Genomic DNA, 19,701 nt, shown 5'->3' on the forward strand with positions numbered 1-19,701 from the left:
AAGCTAATTTCTTAAAATGCTGAAGAGTATTAGATAATTTATTTTTTGTACAATAACAAGTAAACAACAAATCGTTGAAACTTGAACAACCCGTCAAGAAAATGAGACAATGAATTTTGGGGTCAAAGGGTCTACGGGTGGCCGATCATTTGGAGCGTTAATGTAAAAGTGTAAGTTTTATGATGACATGACAAAATGTGTCTTGCAAGGACAAACACGTGTCATTAGGACAAGCGTCTATGAATTCTAATAGTCAAATACGAAGTCAAAACAACCACTTTTTCTTATGGTCGAGAAAGTGTGATATTGACTTTCGTAAGTGAAGGGCTAGACGTCCTTCCCATTTTGGGCTTAGTTCACACCATTATCAAACGATAAAGTTACAAACTTTAAGCAATGACAACAAGCAATGCTAAACAAATTGGGATAAATATGCGACTTATTCCAACAAGCAATGCTAAACAAACTTATACTTAAATCGGAAAAACGAAATGACTAACGTAATATGTAATCAACAAACAATGAAATCAAAACATTAGTAAATAACTCATGAATATAACGTGATTCAACCACTGAAAGGATATTGTACGTCCGCAACCAAATAGAAGATCTTGATTAACCAAGGAGAAACAAAAAACCAAAAGGGATCAAAAAATCACTCTAAAACTCCGTACAGCTATCAAAGTAATCTTTGTCAATGCTTTTCTATCAATTTCGGGACGGTTCTACGCTATAACACCAAGGGTGTGTATTTATATAACAAACCCAAAAACCCGTAACACATTTTGAATCCTAAAATCAATTATTTTAGCATTTACTGCATCACATGATCATGTTGTTTTCCAAAAATGTTTGTTATATATGTGGAACGGGTACGGATCTCAAGACCAATTTTGTCATTCAAAGGGCCGTTTCCGAAAGTACACGAGGTCTTCCCTTTTTTTCTTCTTCCTCTTTTTACATCATAAATTTCAACAAAAATATTATCTCTTTTTCCATTAAAAAATAATGTAATTTGGTATTTATTTGAGACTTTAAGGATACAAGTTCTTAACGACAACCAATATATATTTTGAGCTATGATAACTTCGGATACACCCCGATTAATCCATAATGCGTGTTGTGATCATCCAAAGAATTAGTCGATATGTGTAAGTTAGCCAAAAAAAATCAATTATTATCCAAAAAATGTTTTATATAGATGTTTTTTGGAGTAATTTTATATTATTATATAGTTTATTTTTTATAAAAATTATCAAATCAATAATTGGTTTCAACCGCGGGCAAAATCAAAGTAATAACCGGAGGAGGCTGTTAGTTGTCTCTGTCTCTCTCACACAGAAACACCTTAACACGCAGCAGCAGCCGCCCCGCCGCCCCTCCATTCGACGAATTTAACTAAATTCGTTTTCATTCTTTATTTGGTGATCCTGTTCCTATTCAAGGGAAGAAGATTCCAAGGTCAATTCAACTCCATTACTCTTGATGCTTTTCCTTTTAGATTCAAATTTACTATAAAATATTCACGATCTGTGGGCGGCGCTCTTTGATTTTCTTTTCACATAATCTTCTTCTCCGTCACTATTTCTTCAGAGTTAATCAGATTCCATTATAATGTGTTTGTTTAGTAGAAGCTAAAATGGGGATTTGTCAACGCCGATGGTTCTAGAAGCTTGTCGACGCTCATTTCAGTTTGATTCTAGATGAAAAAACCAATTTTAAGAGCTTTTCTGTGAACTTCTACGTTCGAATTTGCTACATTTTGTTGATCTTGTGTAATTGCTTTTTGATTCGTTGTAAGTTCTGGTGAGGAAATTGATATTAGATATCGTTACTTTTGGATCATAGTAGTAAAAAAAATTTCTCCATTTTCCAGTGGATCGTGTATTCTGATAAATTTCAATGTCAGGTTCTGTTGAAGAAATGGAATCGGCTGCTAAATCAGTAGATGAAGTGTTGGAAGAGATAATGAGAATTCATAGGTCGCTTCCTCCACGACCTGGAATTGATGATGTTGAAGGTGCCAGCATACTAATCCGAAACTTGGAAAACGAAGAACAAGCGAGGGTCGAAGCTTTATCTAAGCAAAAGAAGCGAAAAGATGTTCCTGAACAATTATTTGCTGTGTTGGTAGAGATGCAGAAGAGTTTAGTCCGTTTCCAGAGTGAAGAACAGAAGAGGGAAGCGATTAAACTGCTGGATCTTGAAAACTGCCACCGGTTGTTCGACAATATGATTCAGAGAGCTTCCAGTTGTTGTGGTCCGTCCTCTAAGGATAATACTACCCAATCAATTGCATCAACTTCGACCACTCCTTTGTCTTCCTTCTCCACTTCAAATTTTAGTTACGCTTCACCAAAACCAATTTCTAGTTTATACAATGACATTGAGCCTGTCAAAACTTCTGAGTTGTTCACTAGAGATGATAGCTATGTGAGCAAATCTAAATCAATATTCAATGGCGATGGGATAAGAGCAGGCCATCGATCAAGTGATGTTTTAAGGCCCCAGATTGTGGATTCCACTCTAAAACCTGCTACTACTTCCGGTGAGTTTTGATCTGGTTTCTTATATGACCCTGTTTTATAGATTATTATGATCTTACTTTTGTAGCACTTTGCCAGATTTTAGCTTTCTTTAATGATGATGACTTTCTTTTCTGGTAAGTGGCAATTGAAGTTTGACTGAAATGATGGTTTTTCATTTTGTAGGCCAAGCTGATGCACAATTGAATCTTATGAAGCTTGCTAGTCTGATTGAAGTATCTTCGAAGAAAGGAACTAAAGATCTAAATCTTCGGAATAAATTGATGGATCGAATTGAATGGCTTCCGGATTCAATAGGGAAGTTATCCAGTTTGATCACATTGGATCTATCAGAAAATCGGCTTGTTGCATTACCATCTTCCATCTCAGGCCTTTCATCCTTGACAAAAATAGATTTGCATTCTAACAAAATTGTTGAACTCCCAGAATCTTTTGGGGATCTTCTCAGTTTGGTTCATCTTGATCTAAGGGGAAACCAGTTGACATCTCTTCCTGATACCATCAGTAGATTGATTTGTCTTCAAGAGCTTGATTTAAGCTCAAACAACCTCTCAGTGCTACCTGAGTCAGTCGGTTCACTTGTCAATCTACAAAAACTGAACATTGAGACCAACAATATTGAAGAAATCCCACATATTATTGGCCGCTGTTTATCACTCAAAGAGCTTCTTGCGGACTACAACAAGCTTAAAGCGCTACCAGAAGCGGTAGGAAAACTCGAGTCCTTGGAAACCCTCTCTGTTCGATACAATAACATTGGCAGGTTGCCAACCACCATGTCATCCCTTACAAGTTTAAAGGAGCTTGATGTAAGTTTCAATGAACTCGAAGCAGTGCCTGAGAGCTTATGTTTTGCTACTACCATCGTAAAAATCAACATCAGCAACAACTTTGCTGACCTAAGATCCCTGCCAAGGTCCATTGGGAACCTTGAGAATTTGGAAGATTTGGATATGAGCAACAACCAAATAAGAGTCCTTCCAGACTCTTTTAGGATGCTATCAAAGTTACGGGTCTTGAAAACTGAAGGGAACCCTATTGAAGTACCACCGCAAGATGTATTCCACAAAGGCGCTCAGGTGAACTCCCATTTTCATTATTTTGTATGATCAAATGTTTGCTTTATATTCCTGGCTAATTTATATGCTTTATTGTTTTCAGGCTGTTGTTCTGTATATGGATGAACTCCATCAGAATAAGGATGTGAAGGTTCAACCAGTCAAACAGAAGAAATCTTGGACTCAGATCTTCTTTTCAATGTCTCATAAACGCAAGAGAATCACTTTGACAACCTGAACCCCTCATTTGCACCAGATTAAACTAATGTTCATGTAAGTCCATCCATCCAATTCTCATGATTCATCCTATAATTCTTGTTCTTGGCAATAATCTAGAATTCTCAAGTTTAAAAACCATACTTGAGTAATGTTCTTGTGAATCAAAGATGCATTAATGGAATGCAACAAAAATTTCATCTTTTTAGTTGTGGTTTAAGAGTCTTAAGAAAACTTGCTTTCCTAGGCACTAGGCGATATACTTGTATAGATGCTGAACTTGTTTAAATGTTGCTGATCACAAGTTCCTCCGTAGTCCATACCTTAGTCATAGTCAACATTTTGATTTTCGAGGATCATATGAGTTGCCTCCATTTTATGAATGATATACTTTATTATAAATGATGTAATTTGAAGCTCAGACTAGATATATGATTGATAGAGCTTTTTGTTTGATTATGTAATTTAAAATAAATAAAAAAGCCTAAAAGAACATTGACATTTTTATCAATATTATTAATGTTTTGTAACAGTTACCAGGACAAGTTTGTTTAGGAATCTTAAATATTTTGAGAATCCAGAACCACATACTTTTGTGTAGTATTCATAAATAACATGATAAATATTCATGCCGAATAATATTCACTATTATTCAAAATGATTCATTATGAATACTATAACAGGTGATTCTTGTTTTCTCAAAATATTTAAGATCCCCTCAATATTAGTAAAGGGTAAAAAGGTAATTCTGAATCAAATCCTTGTCAGAAAAATGTTGTTAAAAAATTGTTGAAGTTATTATGGTACTGCAAAAGATAAGAGGCAGGGAAGGGGAAGGAAGGTTGTGAACATGTGGGATTGTGGAAAATAATATTAGTCTGTACTATAAATAACTATTTTGGAAGTACTACAGAGGGATTCTCACATGCTGTTGCTTTTATCTAAATTCAGGAGATACTGAGCTGTCCTTGGCTGGCTGGAACAAACTTAAGTTTATTGATGGATCTAAACAAATTCCTCAAATTGATTCTTCAAGTATGCTTCTTCTCATTCCCTTTACAGATATTTTATTACTGTATAATATCTTGTTCATTAGTTATTGTGAAGAAAGACATCAAACGATCAACGAGTCACTGCATCAATCTTCAACGACCAACACAAAGTGATCGTTGTTGGATTTCTGCAGTGACTTGCTGATCGTATACTCCCTCTATTTATTTCATTTATTTGTTGTATAAATCTGTAACAACGTATTTATTTGAACGTAACACGTTCCTTTGTTGTTGTACTCGTTCAATTTACTGGGGAAAGAAGGAAATAATTACAGGAGGCCTGGTGTTATTTCTTTTTGGCTTTTGCATAGCTTGAAGTGTATGTTACTAAATTCTACAGGTAGTTTATTAGTTACAACCTAACAACGAGCAATAAAAATATAATGGATAGTGTAAAACGATGAAATATGTAGACGAATGTTGGTGTAATCCTATTTGGTTTATGTTAAATATGAAAACAGGGTTGATTTATACGTCTAAAATGGAAGAAAATCTGTTAGGGGACATAGGAAATTTGTTACTCCAAGTTTTGTTGGGTTGTGGGATGCAAACCCATGTGTTGGTCACTAAGGGGGTTGGCCCATGTCTATGAAAACTTCATCACAAGAAGTATATATTGCAAGTCAACAAACTTGTTTGGTTGCTGTTACCATCAAAAGACTCCAGTGTTTAATGAACCAACCTTGTATACATGTGCTTTTGGACTGGTGTAGGATTTCGATGGTTAAAAAAGTTAACTGCAGGTAGAAGTATTAGGCAAACGAACTTACACATAGGTCACGCATACCTAAAGTTCGTTGAACAGTGTTGGTAACCAACATTTGTTTTCAATCAAGAACATGTACTCTACTCGTAATATGACATTGAAGTGGGGCTATGTTTATTTCATTGCTAAAACTTGATTTTTGGAAAATAATAAGTTAGCTCGATCACTATCATAATAAGTGTGCAAATTGCAAATGTTAAAGTTAAAAAGAAATAATCTTGGTTAGCTTTTGGGTAAAATCACAAGGAAATACAAAATTTCATGCTCTTTTTTGCATTTACACAAGTACAATGGTTGTTTTACAAGAAAATGACAAATACCATGGTAAAAATCTAATTCACTCCTGAAGAAAATGGAGCCCACAAGTGACTGTTTTAATTTGGCAAGAAAGAGACGCTTATTTGCTGTTCGAGATTCGGTCTTTTGTACTCTGCAAAGATGCACAAACTATTCATGGCTTAGTTTCTCATAATTAACCAAACTCGCACGCTGTAGTATAATCACCAACTGCAAAAAACCAAAATCTCTTGAATGCTACAGACATTGGCCAAGGGGGGGAGGGGTGGGGGTATTCTGTCATTATTACACTACAGTATCGAATAATCAACTGCTTTCGAGAAGCCATGGCATGATTATAAACTAGCTGCTTGATATATCCTCAAGGAATGAAGCATAAAACTGAGGCAAAACATGTTCCCCTAGGACTTGAAAACTGAGAAAAGCGAATGGTTCTTGGACTCCATTAGTAGGATGGGTTTTGCAGAAATAACCTGTAACATGTTCTGTTTGTGAACATGAACTCAAGTGTTTACTTGAATCTTGTCCCCAGTATCTTCTACTTCAGAGCAAATGTGCCCACTTGTCGGTCTGCAAGAATTTACATTTCAAAATCGAGTTAGTTTGTAATCTAATCACAAAGCAATTTCATGTTGAATGTTGTAGGTAAGTTTGCACTTACAGGCCACTTAACACCTTGATGGTGTCATAGAATAGCCATTGTAAAGTCACAACAGGCCCCACGAGCATGATCCTGATAGGAAGACTTCTCGTAAATAGATTCCGCAATCCAATTTTCTTCACAACCTGCTTACAGTTCCAGTAACAACTAACTTACGATACTATAAGAAAAGAATCAAAGAAATCAAAGAAAAAGGATTTACCAGCTTCAGACTACCAGCCTTTTTGTTATTGAGAGAAGCAACGATATTGTCTGCAGGGTTCGAAATGATGCTCCCAACAGATCCAGCAGCGTATCCAGCTAAACATGTAACGCCAAGTTGTTGTGTGATCGAACAATCTTCCTTTTTTCTTTGAATAGCTTTACGATACAGAAAATCCACCGAATGCTCAAAAGTTGAAAACATGATCATAGAGACTGCCCACGAGATTCGAAAAAATGACATCAAAACTTGGGCATACAAGATAATCTTTGAGTCATTTTTAACAACTCTTATCATAGCATCTGTCAATATAGTCATTTAATTACATGGTAAGTTACGACCCCAAAGTGGAATGAGCCCTTTGTATAAGCTGCAAAAAGAATGGTTACGATCTTACTTCAGATTAGAGCACCCATAGTTTAGAAATTAAGAGGGGAACTTAAAATTTGTACCCATGAAGACCTTCTGATGCATATAGCTTTGGGAAGCCATCGGCTAGACCCTTTGCGAACTGGGGTTGAGCTTGAACACGAACCTTGATGGCCTCAAAAGGACAAAGAGCCACATTAGCAATCACTTCAGCAGATGCACTGCTGAAGAAAAATATTGTAGTCTTGTTTTGGTCTTTTAGAATGTTGGAGTAAAGTTTCTTGAAGTATTCATAAAGGCCGAATCTGCAAGCGCCTTGAACACCATATCCAAAGAATTTGCCGGTCCAGCCTCTCCTGAAAGCCGAAACCCCATCCTCTCTCAGTAGAGTGGTAAAGCTGGTAGAAATGCTATTATACTTGACTGGATTCACCTATATTCCCAAATATTATTCATTATATGCCAGGTGACAATCAAGATTCAATGGTTATAGGTAGTAAAAGTAAAAGCATGAATACATACTAAAACCAGATGCCAGTTAATCTAGGATCACAAGTTCACAACACAGTTGTAGTAGATAACCCTCTATGCCATCTTAGTCTGTTGCACAAAAGATGTTCACTCTTTAAGGTGTGTTTGGTAAGCGGGACAGGACGAGACATGACATAAAAGAAATTTGTTGTCTCAAGTTTGGTGCAACATCTCTACGGGGACAAGACATAACTGATTTGTTTGTCCCAAGAAAATAGGTGATACAAAAATTAGGAAGATGTGACAAGATCGGTAAATTCTTTCACCTGCCGACCTCACTCTCGTCCAGCCAGTCTTGTCTAAGTACCAAATGCACCCTTAATGCTAAAGGCCATACTTTGGAGCTCAAAATTATATGAAATTTTGTCCAACTGAAGACCAAGACTAGTCATTTTTACTGATTGTTTTTTTTTTTTGAAGTATATAATTTTTATATATGGTAAATATAACGAATAAACTCACACTTTGACCTCCTTGGAAGCCAAAGACTCACGTTCCGCTAGACCAAAGACCCTTTGGTTCATTTTTACTAATTGTTTGTCTTTATTTTAACATGTGGGAGTATAATGTCATCAAACGTTTGGTAGATTTAGGGGTTCCTCCTGATTCTCCATAGGGATGGTGTAAATGCGAATATGATGGATTTTTTGATGTGGTGATGATTTAGAGGACAGCTTGAGAGCCAAGAGGTGCAGATCTATGTAGAGACTCAGTTGTGCTGATGGTTATATATGAACATAACACTCCATCTACTTGATATCAAGAATTGGATTTGACAGACATGAAAACTCAAAACTGTTTTAATTTGTATTCAAGAGTAAGAAAGAAGATATGGTTATGACCTGCATATTAACTTTGAGGACATCAAGAGGAGTAATAGCGACATGCGTAGCTCCGGCACTGACCATTCCTCCAAGGGCGCAGATCCCATAATATTTGGCTGAAAATTCTTCACACAGCTTCGTTTCTTGGAGCATGCTGATGTCTGTAAGTTTCTAATTCTATCCCAAAATAAGCATCTTCTTACGATCAGAAAAAGAGAAAAATGGCGTAGGAATTTGCTTTTCTCTTTAAACCCCCCAGAATCTTGGGGAGGAGGAGGGGTCTACGGCTGAATGCCATGCCACCACCTCCCTCCCTCGCTAATTTAGGTTAGGCGCACAAATGCCATTAATTTCTCCTTTTACTATAACATTCAAAAATCTTTTAAGAAAATGGAAAATGGAAAATGGCCAAATAACAATTATTTTATTTATTAATAAAATTTTAAAATTACCAAATGTGTTTCTGTTAACATGAATCATAACCAAGTTCAAATACAAATCCACAAATATATATTATATTATATAAATAGGGAAAACCTTGTAATATATCCACAGATTTCCATTTATTTTGCTTCCTTTAATAACTTGTGCTATATTTACTAACTCAAATTATAGTCTATGATGATTTTAAATTTTTTTACGATGCATGTATTAAAAGACATACGTATGTAAGAGGGTGTCAATAGAAATACGATCCTTAAAGCTTCAAACAAAACAATTCTCCTATTATTAACCGTATAAAACAAATCCGAAAATTAACGTACCATGATAGTACAACACAACCTTAGAAGAAGATTGTTTGACACAAGTTTACGGTTTTCCACCAAATGCTCAAACTCAAACAACAATGATACGAAAAATATAGAATTTGACTTAGATGGTATAAAAATCAATATTTAGAGTGGTCTATCCAAACTTAACTACTCTACTTTTATCGAGCCCATCTCGAAACCATGATCCACTCTAAGGTACTCTTTTAAGGTCAGACAAGATCGCTATACGATGTACGGTACAAATTCTTCACGTAGCCAAGGGTTGGAAATAGATTTTGACAGCAAATCATTCACAAACACAATATCAACATCGGATGAGTGTTTTTGAATCCTGTCCAATATAAAAGAATAAAGTTTGTTTTTTTCAATTTTTCAGAGGCACATATGTTTTATTGTCATCCTATTTAATAAGAGGTAAATTAACCTCTTATTTGTTTCTTATTGTTATCTAAACCCTCAACAACAATATTTCTCAATCGATTAACTTTATTCGATCCTTACCAAATCAATCATCACATCTCTTAATTGATGTATTTTAATAGGATTTAAATGTGTTAAATACCATGAATGACATATTTTCGCTTAAACAAATGTTAATTATATAATTTAAAAATAAATTTCGTAATGATGATGAATAAATATGTGAAATATCATGAATGACATATTTTAATTAAGTCATCAAAATAATATGTCATATACATCACGGGATTAAAACCACACAAAAAAAAAAAAAAAAAAGTCTAAGGGTAAGTGCGATACCTCATACCTCAATAAAAATAATTTAAAAATAAAATATTATAATAAAAAAATTTATAAAAATAAATTACTATTTCATGCTTTTCAACCCTTTAATAAATTATCATATTATCATTTTCACAGACCCAAGCCCAAACTAAAATCGTCGCCTACATCGTATGAGTGCTTCCCCAACTCTGATCTCGATCTATCCGCACTTCGATCTCTCCAGACTTCAATCAGAGGTACGATTTCTTCAACTATGGTTTTCCAAATCGATTTCGTTGATAGTTTCTTCGATTTTGATTTCGATTTCTTGTTGTTTTCATCCACTGGACCAACTAATCGATTACGTCAACAACATGGTTTCTGCTCCAGATGAAAAATCATCATCTTCCCATACTTATCTAACCCTTATCCAGTATACGACTTTGACAAAAACAATATACGGGTTCAAGGTTTGGTTATAATAATCAGTAGGTTAGGTTTAACTAGTCTAAAGAATCAATGGTTTCTCTTATTTCCTTAGTTTGAAGTTTGAACAATATGCTACTGTGAATTTTGTTTCTATTTCATTATTACATATATATGATGCCTATATTGAGATGGAACACAAAGATAGTTTCTGCTCAGAATCCTTGATCTAAGTATTCCTCTAAATGTGTTAGTTTATTTGTTTTGATTATTGTTTGTTTTGTAGTGATGGATCAGAATCAATTGGTTGTACTCGTTGACATATGAAATGTTTACATTCAAATGTTCATATATTTGCTTTCCCCTTAAAGATTTGGTTAATTAAATTGGAGAAAATAAATAACAAAAGAGAAACATTGGACCAAAGAACATTCACTAGACTTCAATTAGATCACAACCGAAATACAACGCGTTTATGCCAATCTGGTCAGTTTAACAGATTTGTCCAATCCTGTTCATCATACCAAACACAAGACAGACAATTAGTCCGGTCCCCTTCTAGTCGTACCAAAGGTAGGATAGACAATTAGTCCCTTCCATTCAAGTCCCGTCCCATCCGGTCTGCGTATCAAATGCTACCCAATGGTTCTGAAGACCTCTAAGCGATTTTGTATCTTGGGCCTCCCTAAACCATTTGGCGCCCTAATTTTTCCAAGATTGCCCGCTTCTCTCACGCATCTCTCTCACACCGCACAAATCGGATATGCTCATCTCTCTCTGCCACATTCTTCAGGTGCTCTCACGAATCCGATCCCGCACAAATCAGATATGCTCATCTCTTGCGATCAATCTGTTTCTCTGTTCAATTCGTAAATCTTTTTCTCTTTAGAATAATCAAGTGAGCGGGTGGATGGGAGTCCGCTCAGCTCTTATTATAATTTGATATTGAATCTTGTTGATCAATTCTAATTGGGTGAGTCGTCGTAATTCAATTGAACTGAACAAAACTCTTGTCTTGTGATATTGAATCTTAGTTGCAGATCTTTGAGAGAGATGGATGAGAGTGCAGTTGTTGACAGAGATTCATTGGCTAAGAGACCTGGTATACTCCTCATCGGTTCCTCAGGCGTCGGCAAACGGACTATTCTCTCCCGTAACCCCTCACTCTTTTCCTCATGTTCATAGAATTAAAAAAGTTCTACATCTACATGTTCATTTCTATGTTAATCTTCCGATTGCAACGGCAAATCACTTTCTTCAATTCATATTGCTTTTTTGTTTGCTTAATTACTGATTATTTCGAGGTTACATTGGAGATTTTTAAGCTTAAATTTACTTCAGATGGAATTAGGTCAAGCTTTCGATTCCCTTGAACTTTGACAAGTTAGAATCTGCACCAATAGCAGCTTTTGATTGGAAACTTAAGACCTAAACTCATCTCCTCAATGCATTGTACTTGAGGGGGGTGTGGCGTGATTTCTTTCTTTGTAACTGGTCCGTGAGAATATCTGGACTGGATAAAAAATGGACATCATTTTTTATAATAAACTCCTTGTTGATTGATCTTCTTCTTTCTGCTCCCCCAAAGTTGGAGCCCCTCTTGATTCCGATAATTAGAATAGTACTTTTCAAATTCAAAATCTAAGATGTTTTTGGCTTGTAGCTCCAGGAGTCCAGGGTCATTCTATTACAACACTCCTTTTAATGGTTAACTTCAGTCATCATTTCCCCCCTCAAACATAAAAACAATCTCCAATAGTATAAGAAATATTACCCAAGATTTCATTAGTTTAAGGTCCCCATTGTAATTTGGAAGATCCAATCTTCAATATTGAGAGGAGAAAACCTGCACTTGCTAGATACGTTTGGTAAGGAAAGAAAAACCCAAATGATGACTTGCCTTCCCATTCACTTGGGAGAAAGTTAAATGATGAGACAGAGAGTTCTGAGATAGTGATTGCATGCAACAAAGAAAGAAGAGAGAAGGAAGGAACTGACAATTTGTTTCTTGATATAATTCCTAACTATGCCTACATGTGGGCAGGGGTGCACACCCAAAAGGCAAACGTCCCAACATCTCAAGGTGGCATTGTAGAAAAAATAGTTTCACGAGGCTAGAAACGATACATACAGGAAGTGATGAACGAAAATAGAAGATTACCCAACCAGAATGAATGTCACTGTACAGTTTCTTCTGTTTCTCCTATTTAGGTCAAGCCTTGCATTAAACAACAAAGAAAGTGCTACTTTTAGGGGAACTTATTTATCTTGAATTAGTTTGTAACAATTTACTCTGTTTTTAGTGCCTTATCTAATCAATATAGCTACTTGCATGTTGTAGGACTGCTCTCTGTAGATTTTGAAGATGACGTTGACTCGTCTTCAGACGTTCTTGCTTATGGGTAACATGATTCATTTGAAGCAAAATGGTGGATGCTGTTATGTTTTATTTGTGGTTTCTTGTTAAAGAAATTGTTCTTGTTAATGTTAACTTTCAGGTGGACAATCGACACAAAGTATTACACAGCTGACGTCTCCATGTGGATGGCTCATTTATTTAATGAATTTTCTATCACAGGGGTGCCAATGTTTGATCGAGTAGCTGCCTTAGTGATGGTTTTTGACCTGAATAATGTTAGCCTTGCCTCATTCTCTCCATTTAATTTATATTGAAGTTCCAGTCATAAACATGATGGAAAATTTATCGCTTCATGCCAATTTGATGTGTTGATTGAGGCCTTAACAAGCAAGCTATTGCATGCAGCTATCATCGTTTTCCGAACTTAAAAAATGGGTCTCATGCAATGATATTCGGAACTTTGACATCTTGTTATGCATTGGGAACAAAGTGGATCTTGTTCCAGGTCATTCAGCCCATGTTGAATACAGAAGACGTCTGCTCAATCTTGGCCAATCCCAGGATGATCACGGATGTGACTCATCAGAATATGGTATTTCTGAAACAGAAGGAAGTATTTTACTGGGAGATGAGGAACCATCATCAGAGATTAAAAAATCTTGCATGGAATGGTGCTTGGAGCATAACATTGAATATATTGAAGCTTGTGCATCAAATGCTAGGTTTGACAAATGTAAGATCCTGAAAATTACTCCATTTTAACTTTGATCATCTAGGCTTGACTATTTGCCATCTGCTACATTTGTAACCGAGGGCAGAGAGCAGTTAGTAAAAGCAGTTTTTAAAATATTTAGAGGATTGACTAGAATCAAAATGATGAGAATCCTGAATGCAGCTACAACGCCCTATAGCCAGTTCCCTCTTGTGAACTCTTTTAAAGTAGCTGTTGCTTCAGACATTTTAAAGGGTATTTGGGTTGTGTCATAATTACCCTGTTACTTTGGTTAGAAGTAGAACCACATCCTACTTATGCTGCCATAAACCATAATATTTATATATTGTTGTCTCCTGCCCTTTATTTGATGAATGAACTCACTTCGCTGTATAGCTTAATTTCTACCCTCTTTTAACTTTTTTCCAGGAGCAGATTTAACGGTGTTTTAGCAGTAAAGATAATATATATAAGCACCTTAGGTTGAAAGTGGGAACAACCCCTGACAGTTGGTAGTTTCTCAAGTTGAAGAACCATGTGATAGATTTCCTCTCAGTATCATATGTAGCCTCCGACAATCGAGAAGTAGAAATAGAGGTATTGATAGACTTTGTTAAGAAAATAGTAGAATATAAAAAGGTACCTCGATTCTGCATGGGATCTTAAATGTATTTAGATGATGCTTATTTAAGGTTTGAGTCAAAGGGATTTCAGAATACAAGACATTACATGTTTGTTTGGTGGTATACAAGTGAATTGTGAAAATGGGGTGTTTAACTTGCCAATTAACGAAGATATCCTTTCTAACTACTTCCTGTATGCGCATGTTTAGTTATGAACAATGAAAATAACAAAAAATTTCATTGCAGGTTTGTCAGTAGATGGTGATTCACAGGGCGTTGAGCGACTTCATGGGGCTCTATCTGCTCATATGTGGCCTGGAATGATCTTGAAATCTGGCCGTACTATAAGTCAACCTTCATTACCGGAACAAGAAGGTTTGCATACAACCTTGGTGGTCTATAACAACATTTCTACATCCAATTCATTAAACCACTTAACTGTTACTCATTCCAGATTCATCAGATGAAGAACCCAACTACGAATTGGAGTATGAAATTTTATCAGCTGGATCTGTAGACCCCTGGGATGATACAGATCCATCGTGGATGTCTGCAACCAATGACACTACACCCCTAGATAGTTCGGAACCAGTTGTCAAGAACGAACGGCAAGTTGGGGAAAATATGCAGCCATCAACATCAAAATCACAATCACAAGATAACGAAGAAGTGATACCTGAAGCACATGAACCTGATGAAACTAAAGATGAGGGTGGTGTGCATTATGAACTTGAGGATATGGAACAGTTGATGTCCGAGATTGGGAGTATGCGCGACAGCTTAAGGTTGATGCCCGATTTCCAGAGAAGGGAAATGGCTGCAAAACTGGCCATGAAAATGGCTTCTATGTTTGGAGACAGCAGTGGTGATGAAGGGGAAATAGAGCTGTAAATGTTGCTAAAAAGAACAGATTGGATGAACTGCTGGTGAAGTATGTTTGCTTCCCTTCTTGCCGTTATGAAGGTTTATGGCAAAACGCCCCGTAAGTGCTTAAGATTCGTGATTCTTGTGTTATTGTGGAGGTTTATCTTCAAAACTTCTTTCTTGCATTTGTTAGTCTTACTCTTGGCAAAACAGGGTCTTCACAGAAACAGTCACTTTACTTTTTGGGGTAGAAGAATTGTTGTATACATTTTAACTTTTGCGGATTCTACTTCTCGTGGGATTTACTGGGTAAGTTTGGTTTGGTATGTGTTACAGCAGAGGTGCCTATATGAACCGTAAAACTTGTAAAGTGAACTCTCTACATGTCAGTGTAGATGTTACCTGATTGAACCGGAATTGTTTTTATGAGATAGAATGTAGTGGTTAAAGTAATCGTCATTGCAAAGTGCAAACTATGCGTACCGACTGACTCGAGAACTTTCGAATGAATTAAATCATATGGTTAAGTTAAAAGTCATTCGAATTCAGAAAATCCGTTAAGTTTTGTTCAATTTCTAATACATCTTACGGATTCAAAACTTCAAATCCAACATCCAACTTGACGTGCTTTGCATACAAATTTAAATTGCTATAAATTCTAAAATTCTTGACAAATCATAATATTTATCGATAAAAGTGGACCTAAGGAACCTTTTTAAATGGTGACACCATTTAACTATAAGAAAAGAATCTATATTTATTTAATTCATTTTCCTATGTCATCTTATGATTGAGCTTTTGGTCCCAAAAAGTTTGAGAACCATAATAAATCTGAAATTAAAACCTAAAAACTAAGAAAATGATACAAATAGAATTGGAATCCACGCCTAGAACAAGAGAAAGACTCTGCAAACCAACTTGTGTTTATTATTGTAGTTTTAAGAAATACATATAGCCGCACCCAATAACACATAATGCGATAATACTTTCCATGACCCTAGAATCTTTTAGAAGGAACGAAACATTGACCCATCCGTACATGTAGCCGCACCAAAGTGGGTCCACCCCTATTTATCGAATCTCTCTTTATAACCAATACAAATTTCACCACCCAAATTTGGATATGAAGAGATAGAAATGTTGTAAACCTTTCATATCTATACTATATTATAAATCATTTGACAAAAAAATTTAAAACCCATTTAATATGCATAAAATATTGTTTATTGATGCATATTACTTAAAATTCAAGATTACAATTATATTGTGCGTAAGTACACTTTATTAAAGCTTTATGTTTGAATTCGTGTAACTAACTGCAGATAAACATAATTAAATAAAGAATAAAAATCTCATTTTAAAATATAAAAATATAATTAGGATAATTATTAAGTTCTAACATAATACTTAATTATTATCTTTATAAAAGAATATATTATTAAACCTAAATTAAGTTACTTCGTTACGTTAAATTAAATTATAATAAAAAAATTGAATTAAAAAAAATATACAAACAAGAACTTTTAAATAGTTAATTTGATACTAATAATATATTTTTCGCAAATTTTATCTGATATCTTCAAATTTATATTTTATTCAAAAATAGAAACATTATCGTTTTTTTAAAACCACATAAAATCGTATTACATCGACATGGATAAAAAATAAAACGAAACATTGAAATATAAATATATCTCGATGCATTACACGAGTATCCTTCTAATATTAATAAAAGAAACAAATAAAATGCCAAAATATATAACTTGAAAATATCTTTGGGAACTTTGTGCCCAAGAGCAAGTGGTTTTTTTTATTTTTAAAAGCATGATAACAGAAAAATTGGGCCTTTTTTGTTGGCATGTTGCATGTTATGAGACTTTGTTTGCAATTGCATGTAAAGTGTTGGCATCTTTAAATACTTATTGGACCAAACTTTTTGCCTCCATTTTTCCTTTCAAAAGTTACAAAATTTAATCCTTTCCAACCATTTTTTAAACCCATTGTAAGACACCTTTTATTTGTTTTTACACCTTTTAAGGCAAGATAAGGCTTAGCCCCAAAGTACCCATTAAAGCATGTGCCATGTGTTTGTGACCTTATCAAATATTATTTTATATTAACTATCATGGTGGTCAATTTCATATGCCACTTGCTCTTGGATGGATGTATGATCAAGTGGACACAAGCAAGTAATGTCTAATGTTAAGTGAACCAATGTTTTATGTCATCATGAAAAAGTTTGGTTTAAAGAATATCGTTAAGAATCTAATAGCAGTCGAAAAGAACCCATTAAGAGTAAAGCAAGTAAAAAGGATAAACGATACAGTATCGACAAATTCAAAGGCGGGAATTGAAACAGCGATGCTGAAGAGGAAATACAGTGACGTTCGAGTCCGACAAGTGAGTATCGTATAAATCAGTTTCTTGATTGTAAATGATTTAGCAACGTTGTGGTCCTTAAGTAGCTTTTGAATAAAATCTTATTTGAAATAACGTTGATAGGGTATTAAGTTTTTTCTTTTCTTTTCTTTTCTTAAGATATTACTAGTGTACTTTATATAATCATTGTGAAACGACTACAGTCAAACAACAGTAAGGCATCATTTCATTTACTATCGGTTGACACGAAACAATACATATAACAAATAATTGAGATTACTTGACCATTAAAACATTCATTATACCGAAATCTTATTCTTTTTTTTGTTATACAAATTTATCTGATCTGATTTTACGAAATACCTTTTGGATTTTATAATAAAAGGGTTAAACCATGCCTACCAATTTGGTATATCACTTTGTTAGGTCACCATCATATCAAATCAAATCAAATCAAATCATAAAAACATATATATCAATTTTTTAAATAATTATATCTGATTGGTGGCTCCAAAAATCAAAAGTGTCTGGAGGTCCTAGGTTCGAATCCAATGAGAACTAAAAATTCCCGTTGTGGCCATAGAGATTCAAATACGGTGACTTCGGGTTACCAGCGAAACGGATGGTCATCCTGAGATTAGTCGACTCACATCACGGGTTGGATATTTAGGTTAATAAAAAAAACCCATAAATGCAGACAAGTTTAAGGAAATATAAGAATCTAAAGTTTAGGATTGAAGGCTCAAATTTCAAAAGCTTGTAGTATGCAATGCAATGCAATATATTTGAGAATATGTTCACTTTTTTGTATTGCAAAGTGGGTCCATGGATTTGTGATTTGTTGGAAATAAAATCTTGTAATGGGATTTTGCACATGAAGTTAAAGATGGTTAAGTTATCATCTTTTGAATCATTACAAACTTTTAACCTAAGTTGCACTTCCATTTCTTTAAACTTGTGAGATATTTTTAAGATATTTTAAGAATTTGATGTTGATTACTGAAGTCAAACTACGAATAACTTGTGACTACAAATGAGTATACATATTTGAAAACGAATTGTCTAGAAAAGAAGAACACTTGTATTTAATCTAAAATAAGCATAGTTATGCATAGGTAGATCGGTGGGTATCCACAAATAATATTGTACTGATCTTTACAAAAAAGAAAAATACAGGTACCAATTCATATGAAGGGTCTCAGCATAAAAATACCTATGAATTTTAGATGCTTGTAACGATCAGTCTACATCAATGTTAGTTGTAAATATCGATATTATTCATAAAATTATTTTCATTTTTATATTTATGTATATATATATTTTTTCTTTATAAGATTATAAGTCACAATCAGTTGTTTCGACTTTAAATTGCATCGTCCTCGTTGATTGAGTATTACCGGTTTCTTTATAAAGAAGAATGATCGGGTCCTAATCAAAGCTTAAAGAAAAGATATTGTTCTGCTTGAGACAAAAACTAAACCACAGTTTTTTTCTAATTAGAATCAGATTCCTTTCATTAATGCAGTTATAGAGAAATATATAGAAGAAGAGAAATAACAGCTCCTAAAAAAAGGAGTAGGATCTCTATAAGATACGCACTGGCGGCCATAAAAATAGCATAACTCCTGTATTTGACCAGTTCCTAAAGCAATAGATAACGTAGCCTATACAGGAAACATAATGATCATTGCTAAAACTGTTTGCACAAGTTTCTGGTTCAAACTTGGTACCATAATTTTTGCTTAAACTTCTGAATCCTCCTCATTGAAGAATTCAACACTTGATTCTATCGGTCTCACATTATTTTCGAGTAAATCAAGACCGCACCCTTCATTATCCAGTTTATGTCGCTTCCTAGGTCCCGTAGGACTCGTAACGTATTCGACATGGTCATCCGACCATTACCTTGTGACACCAAATATATATATATACACACACATACACACACATTATATTATAAATCATTTGATAAAAAAATTTAAAAACTATTTTTGTGCATAAAGTACTACTTATTGATGCATATTACTTAAAATTCAAAATCTCAAGTAAATTATGCGTAAGTACGACTTATTAAAGTTTCATTTTTGAATTCGTGTAACTAACGATAGATAAACATCTCATTTAAATATAAAAAATCTAAATTATAATTATGATAATTATTAGTTATAACAAAATACTTAATTATTATTCTTACAAAAAATTATATTATTAAACGGTAAATAATTACTTTGTTATTAAATCYAAATTAAATTATAATAAAAAATTAAGTTAAAGAAGTTACATCAAAAAACAAAAACTATTAAATAGTTTATTTGATACT

The 19,701-nt window shown here is 34.4% G+C and overlaps 3 protein-coding genes across 5 annotated transcripts; 2 read left to right on the forward strand and 1 right to left on the reverse strand.

The window, feature by feature from the left end:
* The first annotated feature begins 1,923 nt into the window (after positions 1-1,923).
* Positions 1,924-5,336, forward strand: LOC112522644 (plant intracellular Ras-group-related LRR protein 4-like). The gene is made up of 4 exons (XM_025131910.1): positions 1,924-2,548; positions 2,712-3,625; positions 3,708-3,877; positions 4,772-5,336. The coding sequence occupies exons 1-3, from the start codon at positions 1,924-1,926 to the stop codon at positions 3,840-3,842; spliced, it is 1,674 nt and encodes a 557-aa protein (XP_024987678.1). The 3' UTR covers positions 3,843-3,877; positions 4,772-5,336.
* A 930-nt stretch (positions 5,337-6,266) lies between these two features.
* LOC112519661 (mitochondrial phosphate carrier protein 1, mitochondrial-like) lies at positions 6,267-8,675 on the reverse strand. Its single transcript, XM_025127916.1, has 6 exons — positions 8,541-8,675; positions 7,251-7,600; positions 7,125-7,168; positions 6,799-7,013; positions 6,597-6,721; positions 6,267-6,505 (listed from the first exon to the last, which is right to left on the reverse strand). Exons 1-6 carry the CDS (start codon positions 8,673-8,675, stop codon positions 6,439-6,441), a joined length of 936 nt encoding a protein of 311 aa, XP_024983684.1. The 3' UTR covers positions 6,267-6,438.
* Positions 8,676-10,173: 1,498 nt separating this feature from the next.
* On the forward strand, positions 10,174-15,391 carry LOC112514968. Of its 3 annotated transcripts, none has more exons than XM_025121625.1 (7): positions 10,174-10,275; positions 11,479-11,597; positions 12,786-12,846; positions 12,943-13,078; positions 13,209-13,536; positions 14,385-14,513; positions 14,593-15,391. In XM_025121625.1, exons 2-7 carry the CDS (start codon positions 11,498-11,500, stop codon positions 15,027-15,029), a joined length of 1,191 nt encoding a protein of 396 aa, XP_024977393.1. In that variant the 5' UTR covers positions 10,174-10,275; positions 11,479-11,497; the 3' UTR covers positions 15,030-15,391. The 3 variants fall into 3 exon arrangements, with proteins under 3 accessions (XP_024977393.1, XP_024977400.1, XP_024977407.1); XM_025121632.1 differs by having other exon boundaries at positions 10,197-10,275; positions 11,485-11,597; XM_025121639.1 differs by lacking the exons at positions 10,174-10,275; positions 11,479-11,597 and adding an exon at positions 11,837-12,626.
* Positions 15,392-19,701: the final 4,310 nt, after the last annotated feature.

Source organism: Cynara cardunculus, assembly GCF_001531365.2.
Source record: "Cynara cardunculus var. scolymus isolate 2C chromosome LG 1, CcrdV1, whole genome shotgun sequence".
NCBI lineage: Eukaryota > Viridiplantae > Streptophyta > Magnoliopsida > Asterales > Asteraceae > Cynara > Cynara cardunculus.

What these genes read in the sequence shown, in the direction of transcription:
- LOC112522644 (XM_025131910.1), top strand. Translation starts at nt 1,924, where the DNA reads ATGGAATCGGCTGCTAAATCAGTAGATGAAGTGTTGGAAGAGATAATG. An exon ending in AAAACCTGCTACTACTTCCG is followed by an intron (nt 2,549 to 2,711) that starts GTGAGTTTTGAT and finishes TTCATTTTGTAG; the next exon opens with GCCAAGCTGATGCACAATTG. An exon ending in TATTCCACAAAGGCGCTCAG is followed by an intron (nt 3,626 to 3,707) that starts GTGAACTCCCAT and finishes TATTGTTTTCAG; the next exon opens with GCTGTTGTTCTGTATATGGA.
- LOC112519661 (XM_025127916.1), bottom strand. Translation starts at nt 8,675, where the DNA reads ATGCTCCAAGAAACGAAGCTGTGTGAAGAATTTTCAGCCAAATATTAT. An exon ending in GCATCAGAAGGTCTTCATGG is followed by an intron (nt 7,169 to 7,250) that starts GTACAAATTTTA and finishes TTCTTTTTGCAG; the next exon opens with CTTATACAAAGGGCTCATTC. An exon ending in ATCAAGGTGTTAAGTGGCCT is followed by an intron (nt 6,506 to 6,596) that starts GTAAGTGCAAAC and finishes AAATTCTTGCAG; the next exon opens with ACCGACAAGTGGGCACATTT.
- LOC112514968 (XM_025121625.1), top strand. Translation starts at nt 11,498, where the DNA reads ATGGATGAGAGTGCAGTTGTTGACAGAGATTCATTGGCTAAGAGACCT. An exon ending in AAATGCTAGGTTTGACAAAT is followed by an intron (nt 13,537 to 14,384) that starts GTAAGATCCTGA and finishes ATTTCATTGCAG; the next exon opens with GTTTGTCAGTAGATGGTGAT. An exon ending in TTCATTACCGGAACAAGAAG is followed by an intron (nt 14,514 to 14,592) that starts GTTTGCATACAA and finishes TACTCATTCCAG; the next exon opens with ATTCATCAGATGAAGAACCC.